At 56.8% G+C, this 22,195-nt stretch overlaps 1 protein-coding gene across 1 annotated transcript; it reads right to left on the reverse strand.

The window, feature by feature from the left end:
• Positions 1-261: 261 nt before the first annotated feature.
• VPS26C (VPS26 endosomal protein sorting factor C) lies at positions 262-19,688 on the reverse strand. Its single transcript, XM_084873700.1, has 8 exons — positions 19,534-19,688; positions 10,050-10,193; positions 9,318-9,467; positions 7,369-7,449; positions 6,851-6,925; positions 3,182-3,332; positions 1,875-2,027; positions 262-1,451 (listed from the first exon to the last, which is right to left on the reverse strand). The coding sequence occupies exons 1-8, from the start codon at positions 19,588-19,590 to the stop codon at positions 1,369-1,371; spliced, it is 894 nt and encodes a 297-aa protein (XP_084729826.1). The 5' UTR covers positions 19,591-19,688; the 3' UTR covers positions 262-1,368.
• Positions 19,689-22,195: the final 2,507 nt, after the last annotated feature.

A 22,195-nucleotide genomic window follows, 5' to 3' on the forward strand; every position in this document is an offset into this window, starting at 1 on the left:
CTGGAGCTCTGACGGCCAGAATGTGCTCCGCCCGCGGGGACCTTTCCAGAACAGGCTCTCATGGCTCCGACTCCCCTTCCTCCCCCTCTCCTCGTGCCGAACGGGAGAACGTGACAGCCCTGAGCCTGAGTGGGTGCCAGCGCCAGCCTGGGTGGCAGCGGGTGTCTGTCCAGGCCACCCAACACCCGGGTTCCCCGGCAACCACCGGGCAGGTGCGGGGCCAAGGGACGGCCAGCCGGAGCCCTGGCCCGGGACGCTGGGCAGAGGACATGGCTGTGGCTCCTCTGCAGGTAATCACTCCCCAGGACAGCACTTGTATTTGCATCCATAAGCTGGTTTAGTAAAGGAATTATAGAGCAATACACACCCCAAACCATTTTCCAAAATTCTCATTAGCTGTTTTTTTAATTAAAAATTGTTTCTACCTTTGAAATTTACCAGAAAGCATAGCCTCTGTTTCTGCCACGTCAGTCAGGTCATGTGACCGTAAAAGCAGGCTGTGCGCTGAGTGTCCTCCGGCCGGAGTCGGCTGGTGGCCCTCAGCCACACGTCACAGAGGCCGAGGGGGCCCACGGCCGCCAGCCCGAGCCAGTCCCGGTGAGGAGGGGCAGGGGAGGCCGGGCGGCCCGCAGAGCCGGGGCTGACTCTGAGGCCCGTGGTGCTGTGGGCAGAGTGCAGGATGGGGGCGGGGGTAAGAGGGGGCAGCAGTGGGTGTAACGGCTCACCACGCCCTGAACCAGCGGGGTCTGGCTGACACGGGTCCCGGGGCGCAGGGAGGCCGGGTTCCTCGGTCCAGGGCACCGTCCTGGCACAGCCAGATGTATGTGGGCATGTGTGCCCTCACGTAAGCTGGCATGGAAGTGCATTCTGGGAATACGGTGGCACAAGATTTCGTACCAGGTCCTGAGACTTACTGCTTCAGCTACTGTCACCAGACAGCAAGGCCACTGTCAAGCTCTCGTGAAAAGCGTGGGCGACCACAGGGCCGCGTGGCACACACGCCCGCACCGGCAGCGGAGGCCACTGCGGGCACCACCAGCAAGGAGCCCCCGCCCGTCCCTGCCGCAGGGCCCTGGGGTGGCAGCCGGTCAGCCGGGACCTGACCCGGCAAAGCTCACACAGTGGCAGACCCGTCCTCGGTCCCTCACGAGCAGCCGGGAGTCGGGAGTCCTAGGGAATGACTTGCCAGAACACTGAGCATCCGATGACTCTCAAAGGAAAGGCCTGAGCAGGTGGCGCCGGGAGCAGGCGCGCGGAGGACACGAGGAAGGAGGTGACCTGGGGGGTCAGGTCCACGTCTGCCCAGATCACTGAGGACCGGCTGCGGTGGCTCCGGCTCCGGCTCCGGCTCCTCCTCCTCCTCCTCTGCTACACGCGGCAGAGCTTCAGCGGGAAGTTCTCGGTGATGAGGTGGTCGCCCTGAAGCAGCACCACGACGTTCACCTCGAATTCTGAGAAGACAAAGGACGGAGGCCCGGGGTCAGTGCGGCCGACACCCCTTTCGCCCAGCACTCACCGGGGGTGACACGCACTCAGTTACGTTGTGTGGAAGGGGAACAAGTGAACTCATGGTCTAATGTAAAGCCCAGGGTTCTCTCCGGACTAAACAGCGCACCTCTCAAGGTTTAGGGAAGTGACATCGATAGGACGCCACGGCCCTCGGGACGGGTCCCCGTGCTCAGAGAATCGGGCACAGAGAGGCTCCGGGCCCTCACACGCCTGTCCCACAGACCCGGGCAGTGACTGACGGCCCGGGACCGTCATGTTCTGGTCCCCGCCCTGACCTCATGCACAGCGCTGGCCTGTCCCCTTTCCCGGCCCCCGCCCCGGCCCCCGGCCCCCGGCCCCCCGGACTGGGGCAGGAGCGCACTCACCCACTTTGAAGTTGGTGGTCTCCAGTGTGGGGCAGGTGAACAGCCGGGGGAAGACCATGTAGATGGGCACCGAGAGGCCCCGGCAGACGTCCCCGTCGGCGATCTGGATGTTCTGAATCTCCGTGGCGTCCCGGGCGTAGCCTTCCGCACAGCCTGGGGGCCCCGTGCGGTCAGAGCGCCCCCCGCAGCGATCAGGACGCTGTGACCACGAGAACCGTGGGGACCACCCCCTCCCGTGCTCCCCGGGCCCCGGAGGCCTCCCTCCGCCGTGCTCCCTGCCCTCCGGAGGCCTCCCCCCTCCCGTGCTCCCCGTGCTCCCCGGGCTCCGGAGGCCTCCCCCATCCGGTGCTCCCCGTGCTCCCCGGGCCCCGGAGGCCTCCCCCCTCCCGTGCTCCCCGGGCCCCGGAGGCCTCCCTCCCTCCCGTGCTCTCCGTGCTCCCCGGGCTCCGAGGCCTCCCCCCTCCCGTGCTCCCCGGGCTCCGGAGGCCCCCCCCTCCCGTGCTCCCTGCTCTCCGGAGGCCTCCCCCCTCCCGTGCTCCCCGGGCTCCGGAGGCCCTCCCCCCTCCCGTGCTCCCCGGGCCCCGGAGGCCTCTCCCCTCCCGTGCTCCCCGTGCTCCGGGGGCCTCCCTCCGCCGTGCTCCCCGTGCTCCCCGGGCCCCGGAGGCCTCCCCCCTCCCGTGCTCCCCGTGCTCCCCGGGCCCCGGAGGCCTCCCCCCTCCCGTGCTCCCCGGGCCCCGGAGGCCTCCCCCCTCCCGTGCTCCCCGTGCTCCCCGGGCCCCGGAGGCCTCCCCCCTCCCGTGCTCCCCGGGCCCCGGAGGCCTCCCCCCTCCTGTGCTCCCCGGGCCCCGGAGGCCTCCCTCCCTCCCGTGCTCTCCGTGCTCCCCGGGCTCCGGAGGCCCCCCCCCTCCCGTGCTCCCTGCTCTCCGGAGGCCTCCCCCCTCCCGTGCTCCCCGGGCCCCGGAGGCCTCCCCCCTCCCGTGCTCCCCGGGCCCCGGAGGCCTCCCCCCTCCCGTGCTCCCCGTGCTCCGGGGGCCTCCCTCCGCCGTGCTCCCCGTGCTCCCCTGGCCCCGGAGGCCTCCCTCCCGCCCGTGCTCCCCGTGCTCCCCGGGCCCCGGAGGCCTCCCCCCTCCCGTGCTCCCCGGGCCCCGGAGGCCTCCCCCCTCCCGTGCTCCCCGGGCCCCGGAGGCCTCCCTCCCGCCCGTGCTCCCCGTGCTCCCCGGGCCCCGGAGGCCTCCCTCTGCCGTGCTCCCCGTGCTCCCCGGGCCCCGGAGGCCTCCCTCCCGCCATGCCCGCCCGCGGGGCCTCACCGCAGGTCTCCACGCGCACCAGCTGCAGCTCGATGCTGCGCACGGCGGCCTCCGAGCTCTCCACCACCAGCTCGCCCGTGAGCGGCTGCGTGACGGCGCAGTGGGTGGAGGTGAGGTGCCCGCGGACCAGGAACTTGGGGAGCAGGGCTCTCTGGCAGGAGACGGAGAGAGGGCGTCAGGCTGGGAGTGACTCCAGTCAATTAGGATAAACAACAACGGAAAACAGACGGTAATGCTGATAAAAACCACGGGGACCCTGTTTTACCAAACTGGGAAAAGGTAGACACGAGTGTTCATCTTCTATCAACCTAACTGCCCCCGAATTCCTGCAGACGCAGCCCTGCACCCCCCCCCACCATCCCAGGCTCCCACCTCGGCCACCGTACCGCACCGTCAGGCTGGAGGGCTCCTCACGGAGGAAAAGGCGTGTAAAAGCGGCTAAGGAGTATTTAACTCAACTAGTCACGCCAAAACGTTAAAAAAAATAATAATTTAAGCCCGGCTGGTACAGCGTCGACCCAGGAGGTCACAGGTTCGAGTCCTGGTTAGGGCACATGCCTGGGTTTTGGGCTTGCTCCCCAGTAAGGGGCGTGCAGCTGGTTCACTTTCTCTCTCATCAATGTTTCTGTTTCTCTTTAAAAAAAAAAAAAAAAAAAAAAAAAGGATCAATAAAAAACTATTTTTACAAAAGAACTCAGGATGTTCTGTGTTATACAGTTTTGGCAAGTCCACACATTCTGGAAACAGAGCACAGAGTCCGTGCTGGCTGGGGGCCGGGCCTGTGGGAGGAGGCTGGGCCCGGGAGGGACGGCGGGAAGCAGGTGAGGAGGCCCCCTGAGGCCGCGCCTCCCCCTCGGACGGTCCCGGTCGCTGGAGATAACCCGGAGCTAGACCGTCCAGCAGAGACTTAACGCGAGCCACACCTGCGACCACACACGTAACTTAAATGTTCAGTAGCCACATTCTAAGAAGTGAAAGGACCGGGTGAATCAGCCAGTATATCAGCATCACGTCCACACACAACGTCTGAAAAGCCCGACGTCACGTTCCCTCTCGGGCTGCCCGCAGCGCGTCTCACTCAGGCAGCGGCCGCTGTGGCCGGGCCGCCCTTGGGCAGCACAGCCTGGGGCTGAAGAGCAGGGCCGGGATGAAGTCTTCATTCAGGCCCGCGTCCTAAAAATAACTGAAGCACAAGCAGCTCTTGTTTAGGAAAGCGAGCGCCGGTGCACCACACGGACGCTCCTCGGCAGACGAACAGTGAAAAGCTCTCAGGGTCCGATGGAGGAGCCGCCAGCGGCCCGCCCGGCCCAGCACGGTGAGACCACACATGCCAAACAGCCCCGCCCGCAGAGCCCCGGCGCCACCGAGGCCCACCAGGCCACCCAGGGCGTTCCTGAGCCTGTGCTGGCGATGACGCCACCAGGTCAGGGCTGCAGCCTTCAGCAGGCAGAGCGCTGGGCCGGGTGCCCGGAGGCGCTGGGCGTAGTCAGACCAGAGGCGGGGGCACTGGGCAGGGCAGCCAGCGGGCTCCCAGGTGACGCCAGAGGTGGGCAGCTGGCCCCAGGCAGCCTCTGCCGCTGGCCCTCGCCCAGGCGGCCTGCAGCTTCCCTGACGGGACTTCCCACCAAGGAGACGCCCACGGCAGCTGGGCAAGGAAGGGCCAGTGTCCCCGTTACTGCGGCCCAGGCAGGAGCCCGCCACCCACAGACAAGCCCCCTGCGACCCGACCCTGAAAGAAGCTCCAGGCCAGCCCCCTCCACCACAGCCCCAAGCTCGGCTCCTCCTCCGAGTGCGTTGGTAACGGGAACAGATTCTCCAGGCCCAGCCAAGGACAGAGCCTAACGAGACCGTCCATCTCAGACCCTCATCCACAAACACAGTCTAGTAACCAAGAACCCAGACACAGGTGAGGAAAACAAGAGCAGGGAAAGGAGGCGCGCACTCTGCAGAGAGCACCACCCCGGGAACAGCGCCCACAGGAGGGGATGAAAGGAAGGGCCCGCGCGGGGGAGGAGCCCAGGCAGGAAGGAACGGCGGTATTAGCATCGCGGACAAGCGATCAGATCAGGGCTTCTGGGATGCGTCCGGGAAATGACACCTGAGACATTCCCAGGACTGAAGGCAGGCTGGCCTCGCCGTGCAGGAGACCCTGAAGGCCAGATCCAAGCCTGGGCGAGTGCCCTGACATCCCCAGCACAGGGAGGGGCGAGGTTGGGAGTGCGTAGGGGAGGAGGGATAAGGAAGAGGAATCACAGCAGCTCATACAAACGTGAGGACCAGACTGTCACCCGTATCACTGGGCACTAGGAACCCAGGGAACTATTTCAGGGCAAATGACATCAGAGCTGGAATTTTCTACTTAGACTAGAATTCAAGTGTGGGAGCAAAGGAAAGGGGTGTCCACGCTCACTCCTCACCCCTTCTGACAGAATGACTCCAGGATGTATTCCAGCTAAACGAGGACCAAGTTGAAAAAAGAAGGAAACACAAGTGAGTAGAATCAACGGCGAGCAATGACCACGGTAAAACTTACTGTGAAGGCTGCGGAATGTGACAGGGAAACTTCAGGCCACATGACGAGCTGTCTGTAGCCAATAAAGACTGCCCCTGGGGAAATGAAGCCGCGATAACGGGACTTCGATTTCAGACACAACAAGCAAGGCGGCGTGATGAGAAGAAAACGCAAAAACGTCACGAGCCTCTGTCAGAGGAGCGGCTTCTCGATGTTATGTACTCAGAACGCCCACGTGTATCTGAACGCTTAAGAGTAGCTACTGGGAAAGGAGAAACAGGATGCCAGAGGAAAGAGGAACAAGCACCACGCAGGACAGAAAGAAACAGCCTGAATGAATGAGGAGAAGTGGAGCAGCACAATCGGCCAGAGTCCAGGCAAGGTGGACGGAGTGCAATGGGCCGGTTTTCAAACCAAGAATGGCTCCCCTCGGGCAGAGCCGGGCAGGTGCGGAGGGACAGCATGGCTGCTTTTATCCGCTCGCCGCCAACTCCCCCCAGCTGTCACACGTTTCCTAGCATGTAGATTCTTCACAGTAAGAAACAGACCATTCTAACGGAGTGAAGAAAAAGGGGGGCTCTCAGGGAGGGTGAGGCCGTAGAGGGGCCAGGGCCCATCCCCACCACACGGTCCCGCTCTCTCCTCCCGGGCTGACTCCTGCAGAGGAGGTCTGCGGGCCCCGGGGGTGTGCTCTCCGCAGCGGGGCCATGGACTTTCTGAAGGCCCCCCACACGCCCGTCAGCTGTGGCTCTGCGGGAAGAGGCTGGTCTCACTCGGGAGCCCCGCCCCGAGCTCGTCCTCCACCCGACTGACCAACAGGCCCGGGACAGGCTGCGGGGGAGCGGGGAGCACAGCTGTGGCCGTGGAGGAGGAGAGACAGGTGGACACTCGTAGGCGGCGGGCACTGGGCTCAGGGAAGGGAAGAGTCTAACCGCAGTGCAAAGCTAGGAGAAGATGTGAGAAATAATAAACACCTATCCTAAGGAACTTCACAGTCTGAGTCTTCTAAGTAGTTTCCGAGTTTAAAGACAGACTGCTTGGGGTACCGACGACGACCAGGCCTTTCCTCCGGCACAGCCTGCAGTGCTCAGCGGCTCAGCAGGCACCGCTGGCACCGGGGTGGGGGGGGGACACGACGACGATGACGCCACACGTACCTCTTTGACGTTCTGCAGGGTCTCGGGCGTGATGGTGAAGTCCACAGGGCTCGGAGTCAGCTTCCCCTTCTGAGGCTGCAGCAGGAGGGAAACCACTCAGGGTGGAGGGCCGAGCTTGGTGGCCAGACTTCCTCCCTCTTCGGAGACCGGAGGGCAGCCCGGTGAGCCCGGAAGAGCTCGGCACCAAGAGGCAGGGTGCGTGGCTCTGAACGCACGAGGGAACGAGGCCGCCAGACATGTGGGCAGGGGGCAGGCCGGCCCCGCACCAGCGTGCGGCCGGCCGGGGAAGGCCCACACCCACACGGACCCAGGGCCGTGAGCGCGGCCATGCCACCAGGTGTCACCCCGAGGTCAGCGCTGCCCATCACTGCAGGTCTGCGTGCCGGGACTCCTCAACGGCACACCCCCAGGTCAGCGCCATGCAGGCCCTGGCGCCGCCCAGGGCTGGGCGGGGAAGGACCCCGCGCTGGCGGCGCAGGCTGCCCTCCCGGAGCGCACGCCCGCCCGCCGCCGCTCACCGCCGAGTGCACGATGAACTCGCTGGTCTTGGTCAGGTCCTTGGCCAGCAGCGAGCGCTTCATGTCGCAGCGCACCGTGTACTGCAGGGCGGGAGGCGAGCCGCGTTAGTGTCAGTGTTCCCATCTTAGGATACTCAAGGACACAAGTCAGCGTTTCAGGAAAACCCAGTCTAACGAAAGTGTATCTGAAATCAGCATACACAGAGGGTGACTTAAAGCTCCGAATGAAGGCGTTTCTATATTTAAGAACACACGGTAAGGTTACTCCTCAGCCGACTCCCACAGCCGTCCTGTGGTTGGAGTCGCGGACCGGGGTGCAGGGTCCCGCCCGCAGCACTGAGCGAGGGTGAGCGGAGGGCGAGGAGCAGGCCCTGAGCAGAGGGGTGGTACCTGCAAGGGCAGACGGGGGCCGCAGCCGCCTGGGAGACCTGCCTGGATCTGACCTGGGAGTGCTAGTTCTGTGGTCCACATCCCTGTTTTGACTAAGTCAGCTCGAACTGGATTTCTATAACTTGCAAATAAAAGGGTGTGACTAGCAGGCCCCAACTTTCGGTCACAATGTTTTTTAAGCGTGAAAGCAGTAATTACCATACAAGGCAGCTGGTGGTAAGTCGGGGAGGGCTGGGCAAAGGGGAGAGGGGGGAAATGCTGATGCTTCATACGGGAACGGGAACGGTGTTACTCGCAGACTACTATCTCAGTTCTAACCGCACAAGTGGAAGGGCTGTCAGGGCAAGGGCAGGCACAGTAACTCACTCAGTCATTCGGTGACCATCTGCACTGAGCGGCCAGATAGCTATGATCTCTGAACGCATAATACTCTGGCCACTCAGTGCACGAATTCATGCACTGGGCCCAGAGCACTCCACGCCAGTTAACCCCTAGGAGAGGCCGTGAAGACTGCTCGGGGGTCCCCGAGGTGGGCTCTGAAGTCATACCTGCCGGTGGCAGGAGCCCACGCTCCGAGTCCTGACGCAGTTCTGTAATGAGCTCAGACTTGTCTGCAAAGCCCTGCCTCCCCCGTCATCGTGATCTCTCCCATCGCTGCGGCGTGATTGGGGCATGGGGGCAGGAGGTCGGCGTGGGCAGGCTGGAGCAGGCACCAAAAGGAGGTGCAGATCCCACCTTTTCCGACCATCAGTGAACACAACATCAACAGGCGTGAAGCAAGACGACGCTCGCCCACAGGCGGAGAGCAGACGCCTACGAGGGCGCTTTTAACTGTAACAGGGTGACTGGCTGGGGAATGGTCTCTGCCAAGGCCAAGTTACCAGCTAAAACTTTATTATGAAATAAAAAAGTTCCTAGCTTCACCCTTCTGCACATAAACAACAAGTGCCTCCTCTCATTTGGCGGGGGTCAGAGGGGGCAGCAGGACTGACATCAGAAAAGTGCCTTTCTTAAAAAAAAAAAGTACCCTTCCTGCCACTGACCGAAGGGAAGCCCCCCCAGTCATGCCTCCAAACTCGGAGACAATGGCAACTGTGAGAGACCCCCGGAAGCCCAGGGGCGGACAGGAAGTCATAAACTCACTTCCCTCGTGGACAGGGTTTGTTCATGGAGAATGAGCCCTGCTAACGCAGCGGCCTCCGTGCTGAACAAAGAGGTGCTTGTGCGGAGGGGCACAGACAGGCTGGTCAGCCGGAGGAGGGCTATCCATTACCCCAGGGAACGTGCCCCCACAGCGTGGCTGCAGGGCGGGCACCAAGGGCTCTGGGAGGTGCGGCCTGGGCCCTCCGGCTCCCCGGACACAGTGGTCACAGGAAGCGGGGCCCAGGAGGCGAGGCGCGGAGCCGCACACTCGGGGTCCCGCAGGCAGTGAGGCTGCTCTCCTGGCCACCCCGTTCTCAGGGCAGCAGCCCAGCAGGGGCGGTGAGGCTGCTCTCCTGGCCACCCCGTTCTCAGGGCAGCAGCCCAGCAGGGGCGGTGAGGCTGCCGCCGGGGCGCACCTGGATGTTGACGAACACTCCGTGGTAGGTCTCGAACAGCACCTTGTTGCCCTTCACGAGCAGCGGGAACTCAAAGGGGACCTCGGTCCGGCCGCCGGGGAACTTGCCGGGCTTCACCATCTCGATGGTGCTGTTGATGATCTGGATGGGCTGCGGAGAGAAGCTCAGTCCGCCGCTGGGCCTGCTCAGCCCAGGCTCCGTGTCTCCTCACTGAGGCAGGCCCGGCCTGGCTGACACCCGAGAGCTGACGTAGAAAACATGGCGGCCCTGCAGGGGCTATGGTTAGAGCCCCTCTTCCTCTCCCCTCTTCCCCACAGATGTGAAAGCCAGCATGTCCTCAGGGAGAGGAAACTATAAATACAGACAGAGGGCACATTCCGGAATCCGGAGCCACCCTAAAGGATGGCCCCTGCCCTCCCGCACGGCAGGCAGGCCCAGCCGCCATGTGCCCGGGCCAGGGCGGGCCCGCCGGAGGGGGTGCGGGCAGACCACGCACACGGCCAGGAGCGCTGGCCTTGTCCCACCGCTCAGCCCGTCCGGCTCCCGGCTCCCATCCAGCAGGAACGAAGCCAGCGGCTCCCAATCTCAGGATCCGATCAGAACTGACCTAGTTCCAGTGTGGGTAGTGGGTATTAAAAGTGTGACTGTCACCACACTGCCTGCAGAACACAGACAGAAGAGTGAGCACGCCACACCCAGGAGCACTGCACCCCGCCGGGCGCCGGGGCCTACCTTCACGGAGTTGTAGAAAGCTTCGAACACGCCCACGCTCTTGGCGCTGAGCTGCAGGTTCACGGCGCCTTCCACGGTCAGGAACAGGCCCTGGTGCTGCACGGGGTCCTTCCCGCTGACCACCACCACGCCCGAGAGCATCTCCTGGGAGAGAGGCAGCCGCCCGTCAAACGAGGTCCCTTCGGCCACCTTGTTCGTTAACAAAGCAAGCCTCTCTCCCCATCAGTTTGTTCCAAGGCGCAGACGTTCACCAAGCACTGACATTCACCACGATCGGACGCCAGGGGGCCAGGGGAGAAGGCCGGGCCGGGTGAGGGGGGGTACTGCTAATTACAGGGCACAGTCTCACCCCATCCAGGTTTCCAGCACAGCCTCCTTCCGGCGGAGCGCCCCGACAAAGCCTGCATTCAGAGGGCAGGGAAGGGCCCGGGGCGCATGGCAGAACCCCCTCCCCCATGTGAATGAATGCAATAAAATAAACCCTTGTCTCAGGGTCTCTCAGGGTGCTGACGACAGTGACGGCACATTCCCCGTGCAGGAGCCACTGAACCCAGCGCCAGCCCCGCGGGCTCCGTGGCGGCCGGGGGTTATCTACAGGCACAGTGGCAGGCGTCTTCCCCAGCTTCCTGTCCCCACATCCGTCCGCTGGCCACGGTCAAGGCCAAAGCCCTGGTTCACACACCATCCCACAGCACCTCCGCTTATCGGAAGATGACTTCCAAGTGAGATAACATGGACATTCACTTCGCTCTCTCAATGGGGCAGTTTCTTTCTGTCCAGGAACCTCAGTGCTCCGGTGAGGTCGGGGGTGTGAAGAGGAAAAGGAATGAGGAGATAAGACAGCATCACTCAGCACAGAGATTCTACAATAAACACAAAACAATGCGCTTCTTCAATGACCTTCGGAAGTGTAGAGGGACTGCTGCCAAACCATAACATGACAGGAAGTTGACAACAAAACTAGGAAAAAGAAAAGAAAACAGGAAAAATGACCTGTAGTTCAAAGCACTGGTGTTTAAATCTGTCTGCCTTCCATTTCCTCTCGTCACTCGAGAAGAAGCTTTCACCAGGCTCTCCTCGGCGGAACTCTGGCCGCGGCCTCAGTGCTAAAGGTGCTGGGCACTCTCTCTCCCACGCCCACCTCACAGCCCTGAAGTCAGCGAAAACAGACACTAGCGTCTTCATGTTAAGCAGAATTGAAGGAGTAGAGCTCTTAATGTAAAAAGCTCATGAGCAAATTTAAGTGAAAATTCCTCTGAAATGGCTTTTAAATTCAATTAAAATTAATTCTGTTAAGTTTTGTATAACCCAAATCAAACAAAGCCAAGTTTCAAAAATTTAAATCCACCAGTATGTTTTTTTAAAACACACTTCAGCCCTCGCCAGTTTGGCTCAGTGGATAGAGCACAGGCCTGCAGACTGAAGGGCCCCGGGTTCAATTCCAGCTGAGGGCACATGCCTGGGTTGTAGGCTGGATCCCAGGTGGGGGGGGGGGGTCGGGGGGGCGTATAGGAGGCACCCGATGGATGATTCTCTCTCATCACTGATGTTTCTTTCTAACCCTCTCCCTTTCTGAAATCAATAAAATATACTTAAATAAAACAACACACACTTCACTGGTATGTCCCAGAAATAAAATGAGACAGAGTAATTTCACAAACATTATCAATTAAACAACACAGCGGCCGTGAGGAAGGCTCTGCTCAGGACGTGCCCAGGGAGTCTCCGGGAGGGGCTGGCTGGCCGCGGGCTGGCACCGATAGCCAGGCGCCAGGAGAACGCCCGTCCCTGTGCACACGGACACGGCAGGGAAGTACCGGGAGCAGGCAGAGCACGTACTTCGTGACCAAGGGCCTCTCTTGTCATTCTCTGATTTTAATTACGAAAGAATACAGTGGAGAGAATACATTTTAAAAAATCTGTAGATAAATTAGATACTCTAACAATATACAGGTCTAGTCAACTCCTACCGGCAAAAGAACTTGTCCAAGAACAGCCCAACGAGCCAAGAATTTTAGAAACAGAAGAGATTTCAACAAGACTCAGAGTAAAATGAGAAAACAATCTTCTTCTCTTTTTAACTGAGCTGTAATTGATAGGTGACCCTGCGTTAGCATTAGGTATACCAGGCAGTTCTTGATTAATCCTGGCAAAGGAGGACAGAATGGACGTGGATATTAAATGGGAGTGAATATAAATCAAGGAAGACTTCCCCGCAGACTTGTGTCCAGACTCTTGGCGAGGAGCAAGCATTTTTTCTCCATTCCTCCCCAACACAGCAGTGGAGGTTCCTCACCTGAAGCCACGGTTTCAGAGAGGCCACTCAGACTTCAGGATGGCAATGAACCCAGAAACGGTACAGAGCCATGGGCATGCGTGCTATGCTTTAGGAAGAAGAGTCTTAGCGTTTGGCGCCTCAATCAAGGAGGCCTCTGACCTGGGAAAGATCAAGAGACACGGATCAGAGAGACGCAGGCCCACCACGTGCGCACACACAGACCAGGGAACGGAGCCCAGTGCTCTGCCTGCACACCTGGGCCTGAGGCCGCCGTGGCGGAGCGATGGCCGGAGGGCCAGCCAGCCGCCCGGGTCCCACTCGCTCTGTGGGACCTCCAAGGGCGAGGCGTCCAGGCAGCCCCACCACACGGCGCTTCTGCAAATCAATGCAAGTCTTTGTCCCGAGGAGCCGAGTCTAGAGAAAGGTCCCGACAGCCGCCTTCACCCACAGGACAGCTGCCTTCAACCACAGACCAAGGACAGGCTCAGAGGCGACTGCCGCCGCCTTCCGTGCTGGCTCCGAGCAGAAACCACGGCCCGGGGGCGGGAGGGAGCCCTTCTCTCCCTGTGTCTTCTCTAAACGTAAAGGCCACTGCCAACCACACAACGCCCTCCTTTCTTGTTCTGGGGAGTGAGATACCAAACCCGTAATTACACTCCGGGTTTGAAGATGTTGGCATCAACTCACATCCCCCCGCTTTCCTGGAAATTATCCAACAGAATAAGAAACAAAACCGCAAACTCCGTTTTTGGCGAAGGGAAAACCCAGCTAGATACCATGAAAGAGGTGGAGGAGCTACAGGAAGAGCGAAGACGGGGGTACAAGTGCAGGAAGAAGCCAGAACAAGGCCATGGCTGTAGGAACAGCTTCTGAAAGGTGAGGGCTCGCTGGAAAGGCGGGTCAGGTTTTAAGGAGCAGAGGCGGACCTCAATGAAGAATCCTACAAATGTGCCCCAAGCAGGAAGCAGACCTGTCCCAGCAGGGGGAGGCACTGAGGGCTCCCCGGCTGCTATCTCAGAGGCTGAAGAAAAGCAGAGGCAGCCGAAGCCGGTTTGGCTCAGCGGTAGAGTGTCGGTCTGCGGACTGAAGGGTCCCAGGTTCGATTCCGGTCAGGGGCATGTACGTTGGTTGCGGGCACATCCCCGGTAGGGGGTGTGCAGGAGGCAGCTGGTCGATGTTTCTCTCATCGATGTTTCTGGTTCTCTCTCTCCCTTCCTCTCTGTAAAAAAATCAATAAAATATTGATATATTTTTAAAAAAGAAAAAGAAAAGCAGAGGCAGATCGGACAAGGTCACTCAGAAAACCTCAGTGTTTATACATTCATCTCCTACAAGAAGGTGACATTAAAAGTGCCGGCAGAGCCCTGGACGGATAGCTCATCTGGTTACACTGTCGAATGCAGATGCCAAGGTTTCGGGCTGGATCCCTAGTCAGGGCATCAGGGCACATACAAGAACCAACCAACAAATGCATATGGAAGTGGAACAACAAACCAATGCCTCTCTCTCTTCCTCTTTCTCTAAAATCAGTAAGAAACATATATTTTAAAATTGAAACTCATGATTTTGAACCTAGCGAACTGGTTAACTATTAACACAATAAATCAATCTTTACAGAATGAGTGCCCTCTAGTCTTAAACATACAAAATTGTAAGCCCCTTAAAATTTGGTAACTTGCCCGGCTGACGTGGCTCAGTGGATGAGCGTGGACCTATGAACCAGGCCACGGTTCAATCCCCAATCAGAGCACATGCCCGGGGTTGTAGGCAGTTGTGGGCTAAATCCTCAGTGTGGGATGTGGAGGCAGTGGATCAACGATTCTCTCATCACTGATGTTTCTAGCTCTCTCTCCCTCTCCCTTCCTCTCTGAAATCAATAAAAAGTATATATTTTTTAAAAAATTTGGTAACTATGGGCATAGTGGTCTTCCTCGGAAGAGATGTCAAGATTGCATGCTACAAACTCACGTTTCTCTGGATTCTCTCTTTGGACTTGAACACAGCAGCCCGAGAAGGGAAAGCCTGTTTGTCCCAGACCTTCTCTCTCCCACGTCTTCCCTCCTGAGGGTCCTGGCAGCACCATGTGCCCCAACAGCCGCTCTGTGCCCGGGAGTCCTCTGCGCACCGAGCCAGTCCTTCCTCCCAGCGTCTCAGAAACGCTCAGTCACCGGGACGTGGGCCCAGAGGTCGCGTACATCAGCAGTGAGCTGCTCTTTCATTCACCGACAGCAGCAAATGCAGTCTGCCATTCCACTTATGTATGCATTCACTGGTTAATTCACGTATGTGCCCCGACTGGGGATCAAACCCACAACCGTGGTTTATTGGATCAACACTCTCATCCACTGAGCTACCTGGCCAGGGCCTCAAAGATCTCTATTTTTACACCCTAAGTCCTCGCCACTGCAGTCCCTATAACGGACCATTTATGTATCAAGAATCCAGAAAGATGAAGTAAACAGGCATTTGTGTTTTTCAGACCATTCTAGCTTTGCAGTTTTTCTTCATGGCAATGAGCTGACGTGCGTAGGGATTTTCTTTGTGGCAACAGCAATAGGCCCTCAGTAATAAACCCCTCATCACCGTAACCTGGCTCTGCTGGGCAGTAAATCTCCCATTTATGTTTTTCACAGCCATGGTATTGACAGCGCCGCTTTCATGAGTACGTGTGCCAGGATAAAAGAATGTTAAACATTCTGATTTATAAAAACAAATGGCGTGTGTGTACATTACGGGAAGATTTACTGCAGGGCTCTCCTCACGGATACTCCTCTGGCGGCCGCCCTGGAATAACATAACCCACAGCGTCTGAGTCAAACTCTGGCCAAGGACACATCACTGCGCCAAGCGAAGGCACCGCCGCCCAAACCACTCAGCTTCAGGGCCAACGATGCGGTCAGCTATCTGGTCGCCTCGGTCCCTGGCCCTCCTCCGTCCAAACCCACCAGGAGGGGACATCCGAACACCGGCACAGCGTCTGCTAAGCTCTGACTGGCCACGTGCGGCGTGCGTACCGACTGAACGAACACTGGGCAGACGGGCCATCTGAGTGTGAAAAGACGTTGTGGAAAAGCTTAATGGCACCTCTGCCACCTACCACTGGAGTGAGAACCTATAAAAAACGTCTCTTTACCCGAAACCGGTGTGGCTCAGAGGATAGAGCGTCAGCCTGCGGACTGAAAGGTCCTGGGTTCAATTCCTGTCAAGGGCATGTACCTTGGTTGTGGGCACATCCCCAGTGGGGGGTGTGCAGGAGGCAGCTGATCGATGTTTCTCTCTCATCGATGTTTCTAACTCTATTCTTCTCTCTTCCTCTCTGTGAAAAATCAATAAAATATATATTTTTAAAATGTCTCTTTAAAAGACTTACCTTTCGCCCTGACTGGTTTGACTCAGTGGATAGAGCGTTGGCCTGTGGACTCAAGGGTCCCAGGTTCGATTCTGACTCAAGGGCATGTATGTACCTTGGTTGCATCCACATCCCCAGTAGGGGGTGTGCAGGAGGCAGCTGATCGATGTTTCTAACTCTCTATCCCTCTCCCTTCCTCTCTATAAAGTATCAATAAAATATATTTTATTTTTATTTTTAATTTAAAAAAATATATTTTATTGATTTTGTTCAGAGAGGAAGGGAGAGAGATAGTTAGAAACATCGATGAGAGCTGAGACTGGTTTGGCTCAATGGATAGAGCGTCGGCTTGGGGACTGAAAGGTCCTGGGTTCGATTCCGGTCAAGGGCATGTACCTTGGTTGCGGGCATATCCCCAGTAGTGGGTGTGCAAGAGGCAGCTGATTGATGACTCTCTCTCATCGATGTTTCTAACTCTCTATCTCTCTCCCTTCCTCTCTGTACAAAATCAATAAAATATATTAAAACAACAACAACAAAACAAAAAAACATCGATGAGAGAGAGTCATCGATCAGCTGCCTCTTGCACGCCCCCCACTGAGGATGTGCCCGCAACCAAGGTACATGCCCTTGACCGGAATCGAACCTGGGACCTTTCAGTCCCCAAACCGACGCTCTATCCACTGAGCCAAACCGATCTCGGCTCAATAAAATATATTTTAAAAGAAAGAGTTAACTTTCAATATTGACATACACTATTGTATTCATTTCGGGTGTACAACAATGCGACTAGACATTTATATACCTTACAAAGCGATCGCCCTGGCACCATACGTAGGTATTACAGTATTATTGACTATATTCCCTGTGCTGAACTTGGCATCCCTGTGACTATAACTGGCAATTTGTGCTCCACAATAAATGTTTTAAAACACTATCTCATTTAATCCCCACAACAAACCCCCCGCGGGGGCATCCTCTCCATCCCACAGATGAGAATTAGGACCAGAGAAGGCAGAGTCCTGCGCTTCAGAAGAAAAAGACACGATTTCAAGCATTTGTTCCTCTCGGTGCTCTTGCTTACCCCTGAATTGTGAGCCTCGGCCTTTCCAGCCATCACCTGGGGGAACGCCGCCTCCTCAGGGGCTGTGAGGAGGAAGCACTGTGAGCCGGAAAGGGCTATGCTAGTTTACGTCATTGTAAACGATGTTAAGTCCTCTCATTGGGAAATCACAAACTGAGCTGGAAATACGGAATCAGGGAGTTTTTATCACATTCCTGATTGCATCGTACCAACTGTAGGGCCTTCTTTAAAGTGTATTTAGTGTAAATGCATTAGTGTCAAATTCATTAAGTGCAAAAGTGACTGAAGATTAAGAAACACTGCCATAACCCGGTAACTGCAGACTCCGGTCCTGGTAATGGCACCAAAGAATGTGCATCGGCCAAGACCAGTTTGGCTCAGTGGATAGAGCGTCGGCCTGAGGAATGAAAGGTCCCGGGTTCTATTCCGGTCAAGGGCATGTACCTTGGTTGCGGGCACATCCCCGGTGGGGAGTGTGCAAGAGGCAGCTGGTCGATGTTTCTCTCTCATCAACATTTCTGGCTCTCTATCCCTCTCAATTCCTCTGTGTAAATATCAATAAAATATATTTAAAAAAAAAGAAAAGAAAAAAAAAAGAATGTGCATCGATGGGCACGGCTGACACCACCTTCACCCACCTCCCTCAGGAGTGCCCTGCTGAGTCAGACTTTCGGCTGGGTCAACTTCATGGTTCCATTTCTTGCATCTTTTCTAAATGTGCTTTTTTTTACTTGTACCATATTTTATTATCATTATTTTAGAATATACTTTTGTTGATTTTAGAGGAGAATAGAGAGGAACCATTTATGGCTGGTCCATTTAAAATTTAGTAATTGTGGCACCTGACCTTTATATACTTCAGTATTCTCCTACATAACCAAAATATGTATGTCACATTCAGGAAATTTAATACCAACATAAAACTATTAATAGTCCAAATTTAAATTTATTTATCAAAAATTATGCCTTGTGCCGAAACCTGTTTGGCTTAAAGGATAGAGCATTGGCCTGTGGACTGAAAGGTCCCAGGTTCGATTCCGGTCAAGGGCATGTACATGGGTTACGGGCACATCCCCAGTGGGGGGTGTGCAGGAGGCAGCTGATCCATGATTCTCTCTCATCGATGTTTCTCTCATTCCCTCTCTCTTCCTCTCTGTACAAAATCAATAAAATATATATTTTTTAAAAATTATGCCTTGTATTTGGTTGTCATATCCATTTAGTCTCTTAATCTAGGAAAATTTTTTTCATGACACTGACATTTAAAAAATATATATTTTTATTGATTTCAGAGAGGGAGAGGGAGAGAGATATAGAAACATCAATGATGAGAGAATCATGGATGGGCTGCCTCCTGCATGCCCCCCACTGGGGATTGAGCCCGCAACTCGGGCCCAGATCAGGGACCGAACGGTAACCACCTGGTTCATGTGTTGACACTCAATCACGGAGCCACAACGGCCACACAAGATGATGACATTTTTGAAGAATCCAGACCAGTTACTTCAAAGAATATCCCTACTTCTGGATGTGCTGGTTGTTTCCTTAGGAACTGATGTAGGTTCTTTTTGGCAGGAATATTGCAGAGGTGAGTGAACCCTGTTGTTATAGCCGTATGTACGCCAGTCTCACTAGTGGTGGCAGTAAGGTGTGGTGGTCACTGCTGGGCTTGATTAGGGAGATGCCTACCAGATCCTTTCATTGTAAACGTGTTTTCCTTTGCAATTCAGGTGACTATTAGAGTCGTGTAAATATCAGGTGTCCCACTACCTCTGCACCCAAAGCTTTTAGCATCCACTCATGATCTTTGTCTGATATTTTACCCTACCTTTTAAAAAAATATATATATTTTATTGATTTTTTTACAGAGAGGGAGAAAGACAGAGCTAGAAACGTAGAGAGAGAAACTTGAATCAGCTGCCTCTTGCACACACCCCCACCGGGGATGTGCCAGCAACCAATGTACATGCCCTTGACCAGAATCGAACCTGGGACCTTTCAGTCCGCAGACCGAGGCTCTACCACTGAGCCAAACCGGTTTCGGCTATCCTAGCCCTTTTAAGACCCCGCTGCATTCATGTGACTGATCGCTACTCTCAATTTTATCCCAGAGTGAGAGCAACTGGGATTTCGACCCTGGCTGCACAATGGAATCGCTGGGGGGGGGACCTGGACAATCACATAAAAAAAAAACAAACACCAAAAAACCCAGGCGATGGATCCTGATGAAAAGTGAGGGTTGGTGATCCCCGAGGTAGAGGAACCTTGCAACAGTTTCATTTTGCAAATAGAAAACTGAGGCCCGAGGGGGTTAAGCGGCCAGTGGCACAGAACTCAATGGCATAGTTAAGAGTTTTTTTGCTTGCATTTTAATAAGCCATTCTTTCTGTATGCTATTCGAAGAACAAAACCAGAGAAATGAGTGACTTTTGTATGGTGTCAGAGCTGACCACAGCCGGAAGTGCAGACTTCTGTTTCCAGGGTGAATTCTGCCTTGCTTCATTAGATCTCTGCAGAGGAGCGAGGTCTCCGTGCTCCCCGCGACAGCTCGCGCCGGCCGAGGCGGAGCCGGAGGTCCACGGAGCACAGCGAGGAGCACCGCAGCCCGGCGCCGGCCCCTCCGCCCGCACGCCCCCCGCCGCCGGGGGCCACTCTTCCGGGGGCGGGGGCCCTCGGCGGGCAGCCAGCGGCGCGCCCCGCCCCGCCCAGGGACCCCAGAGGCGCGTGGAATCCTGGAAATGACGGAGCCTGCAGGCCCGCCCGCCCCACTTACCCCGGCGTGATAGACCTTGTTCGCTCTCTTAATCTTAATGTCCAGGGAGGTCCCCATCCCGAAATCGCCGCGGCAGGCGCCACTTCCGGCCGCACGTGACCCGAGGAGAAGCCGGGAGGACCCGCCCCGCCCGCACGGGCCCCACCCCTTTCTTGTCTCCTTCGGCAGTTGCGTCACGTGACCTCGCGCCGGATGCCGGACGATTCCCCGCCTTCCTCCTTCCGGCGCAGGGGCGTGCTGAGGCCGGGGACGATCACTCTTCGTCACGCCCCCGCCGGGCGTGAGGGGCGGGACTAAAGCAGCCCCGCCCCTTCCTGAAAACCAGTCATAACGCCGGAAATACCCTCCTTCTCGCCCGCTTACTACAAGGTTGGAGGAGGGCTCTCCCGGCGTGCGCCGCGCTGGGGGCGGTGCCGGAGACGCGTCGCGGGAACGGCCCGCGCCTGGGAGCCGCGGCTCCCGTCATGCCGTGCGCGCAGAGCCGCCGCACCAGTGAGTTGGCTGGAAGGCACGTTGGCGGGGTGGTGCGTTCCCTCGCTGTCTTCTCCCCTCGTCCTCTCCACCCCCCCTCCCCCACGGTCTCCCGGGGGTTCGGAGGGCCCGCGGCCCCGCACTCAGGACTGTGAAGCGCCGTTGGACGGGTGTCTCGGCGGCTGCCTGGCCCTGGGTCTAGGTCTCGGGGAGCGCAGTGACCTCGCCCCCTCCGAGCCGCGGCGCGGGGTCCCCGGGCCCGGGGGCTTGTGGGTACGCCCCCTGCGCGCCCGGGGCGGGTGTTGAATATTCATATCCGTACGCGGCGCTGGGAACCAAAGCCGGGCGGACCTGCCTGTCTCCGCTCGGTTCCCGGCCGGAGCCGCCGGAACCCGACGCAGGTCACACATGTCTGGGGGCAGCATTGCTTCCTGGCAGGGCAGCAATGCCGTGTTAGGCGACGTACTATGGAAAGAGAATCCTTGTAAGGGTTTTAAACAAGGACCTCTCCAGTAAGCAGAGAGGTACATTGAAGGCGTACTGACGATGTCTTGAGATGCCTGGGTGCCGACATGTGCTTTAAACTGCATTACTTAAAAAATGTTCTGTAAAACGACTTAATGAATTAGTGTCCCGAGTGCCTCCCTCTCGACAGCGGAAGGCGTTTGTAAGACAGCAGTGACGGAGCAGTTGCTTTTGAAGGTGGTTACAAGTGGTATTTCCCAGCTTCCAGTTCTCAGTTTTCAGCTCCTCTCTGCCCTGAGGGCTTCCGTCTCTGCCTTGGCGATCTTCCTGCCAACTCCAACTCAGCAAATCTGAAACAATCCATTAGGGACTTAGTCATCTCAGCCTGCCTGTTTGCAATTCAGGAGGTGGATTCCTCCCCCTCCACCAGTCTCACCCATCCTTTCCAACCACTAAAATATCAACCTCGGTAGACAATGCAAGGAAACAGGAAATGAAGCCAGGATCCACATTGGCAAGCCTTTGGCTTCGGCAAACCTGCTTTCTGCTTCCTTTACCGCAGGACGTTTCCTGTTCCTGGAGGACAGGCGTGCCAATTTCACTCCTCTCTGCCGGTTGTACACAAACTTTACCGGATGCTGGTGCAGTGCAGAGAGTTACCAGTGGAATCAGTTTTGCCATCATGGTGTGTGATGGCTTCCAAACATAAAACCACTTTTCTCCAATCACTGCTGTTTTCCATCCCTTCACCACATCTTGGTGATGCTGGAACTTCCTGGTCAATTTCAGTTCCTGAAAATCGGAACACGTCCAAGTGTCGGTCTGTCTCATGGCCTGAGATCCTGAGGGTGAGAAGGTGCGAGCGTGGCTCCGGCTCTCAGACACTTCCTCCATGTTTTCTTCCCGGTGTGGGTGCTATATTGAAGCGAGTATCTTAACCGGCCAGTGCTGCGGTTCTCTTCCCGCTGAGATGCCTGCTTCTCCAGAGGACTGGCCCTTGTTGGAAACTGTTTCCATGGGTCACGTAGAAGGCCTGGTGGTCCTTCTCTCCACAGTTTTAATGAGAGATCCATCGCTTGATTTTTTTCCCATCATCCCATTGCCTGCACACAGTAGTACTCTCCCCAGTCTCCTGGGTGAGGGTCCAGCAAGACCATTTATCTTCCTAAGAGTCCATCTGACTCATGGGAAATACACATTCTTGCCACACAAAAAGCCGGACTGGAGGGTGTCCCATGGTCTCTCCATTCTGTTATCTGTATTTTTTTAAAAAACATTTTTATTGATTTTCAGAGATAAAAAGAGAGAGAGGTAGAAACATCAATGATGAGAGAGGATCATTGCTTAGCTGCCTCCTGCACACCTCCTGCACACTCCACACTGGGGATCGATCCTGCAATCCAATGTGCCCTGACCAGGAATTGAACCATGACCTACTGGTTCATGGGTCGATGCTCAACCACTGAGCCATGCCATGCCTTTAATCTTCCTCCTCCCTCATGAAATACACACAGGAATAAGTCAGCAAGAATGCTGACTAGACACATTTGCAAGCAGGGGATGGAACACCAGCCTCGCCCTCCAGCGGGTCCCACTGATAGGAGGACAGGTTATTTTACAGCCTCCTCTTCTCCATCACTTCCACCAGAAACGCTCCCACATGGCCACCTGCCTCCTTTCTTCCTTCCCCTGCATCCTTGTAGAGACTGGAGAGGGGAGGAGTGGG

Source organism: Pipistrellus hanaki, assembly GCF_964339955.1.
Source record: "Pipistrellus hanaki genome assembly, chromosome: 2".
Classification (NCBI taxonomy): Eukaryota; Metazoa; Chordata; class Mammalia; order Chiroptera; family Vespertilionidae; genus Pipistrellus; species Pipistrellus hanaki.

What these genes read in the sequence shown, in the direction of transcription:
- VPS26C (XM_084873700.1), bottom strand. Translation starts at nt 19,590, where the DNA reads ATGGGGACCTCCCTGGACATTAAGATTAAGAGAGCGAACAAGGTCTAT. An exon ending in GAGTGTTCGTCAACATCCAG is followed by an intron (nt 7,450 to 9,317) that starts GTGCGCCCCGGC and finishes CCCGCCCTGCAG; the next exon opens with TACACGGTGCGCTGCGACAT. An exon ending in AGTTCATCGTGCACTCGGCG is followed by an intron (nt 6,926 to 7,368) that starts GTGAGCGGCGGC and finishes CTCCTGCTGCAG; the next exon opens with CCTCAGAAGGGGAAGCTGAC.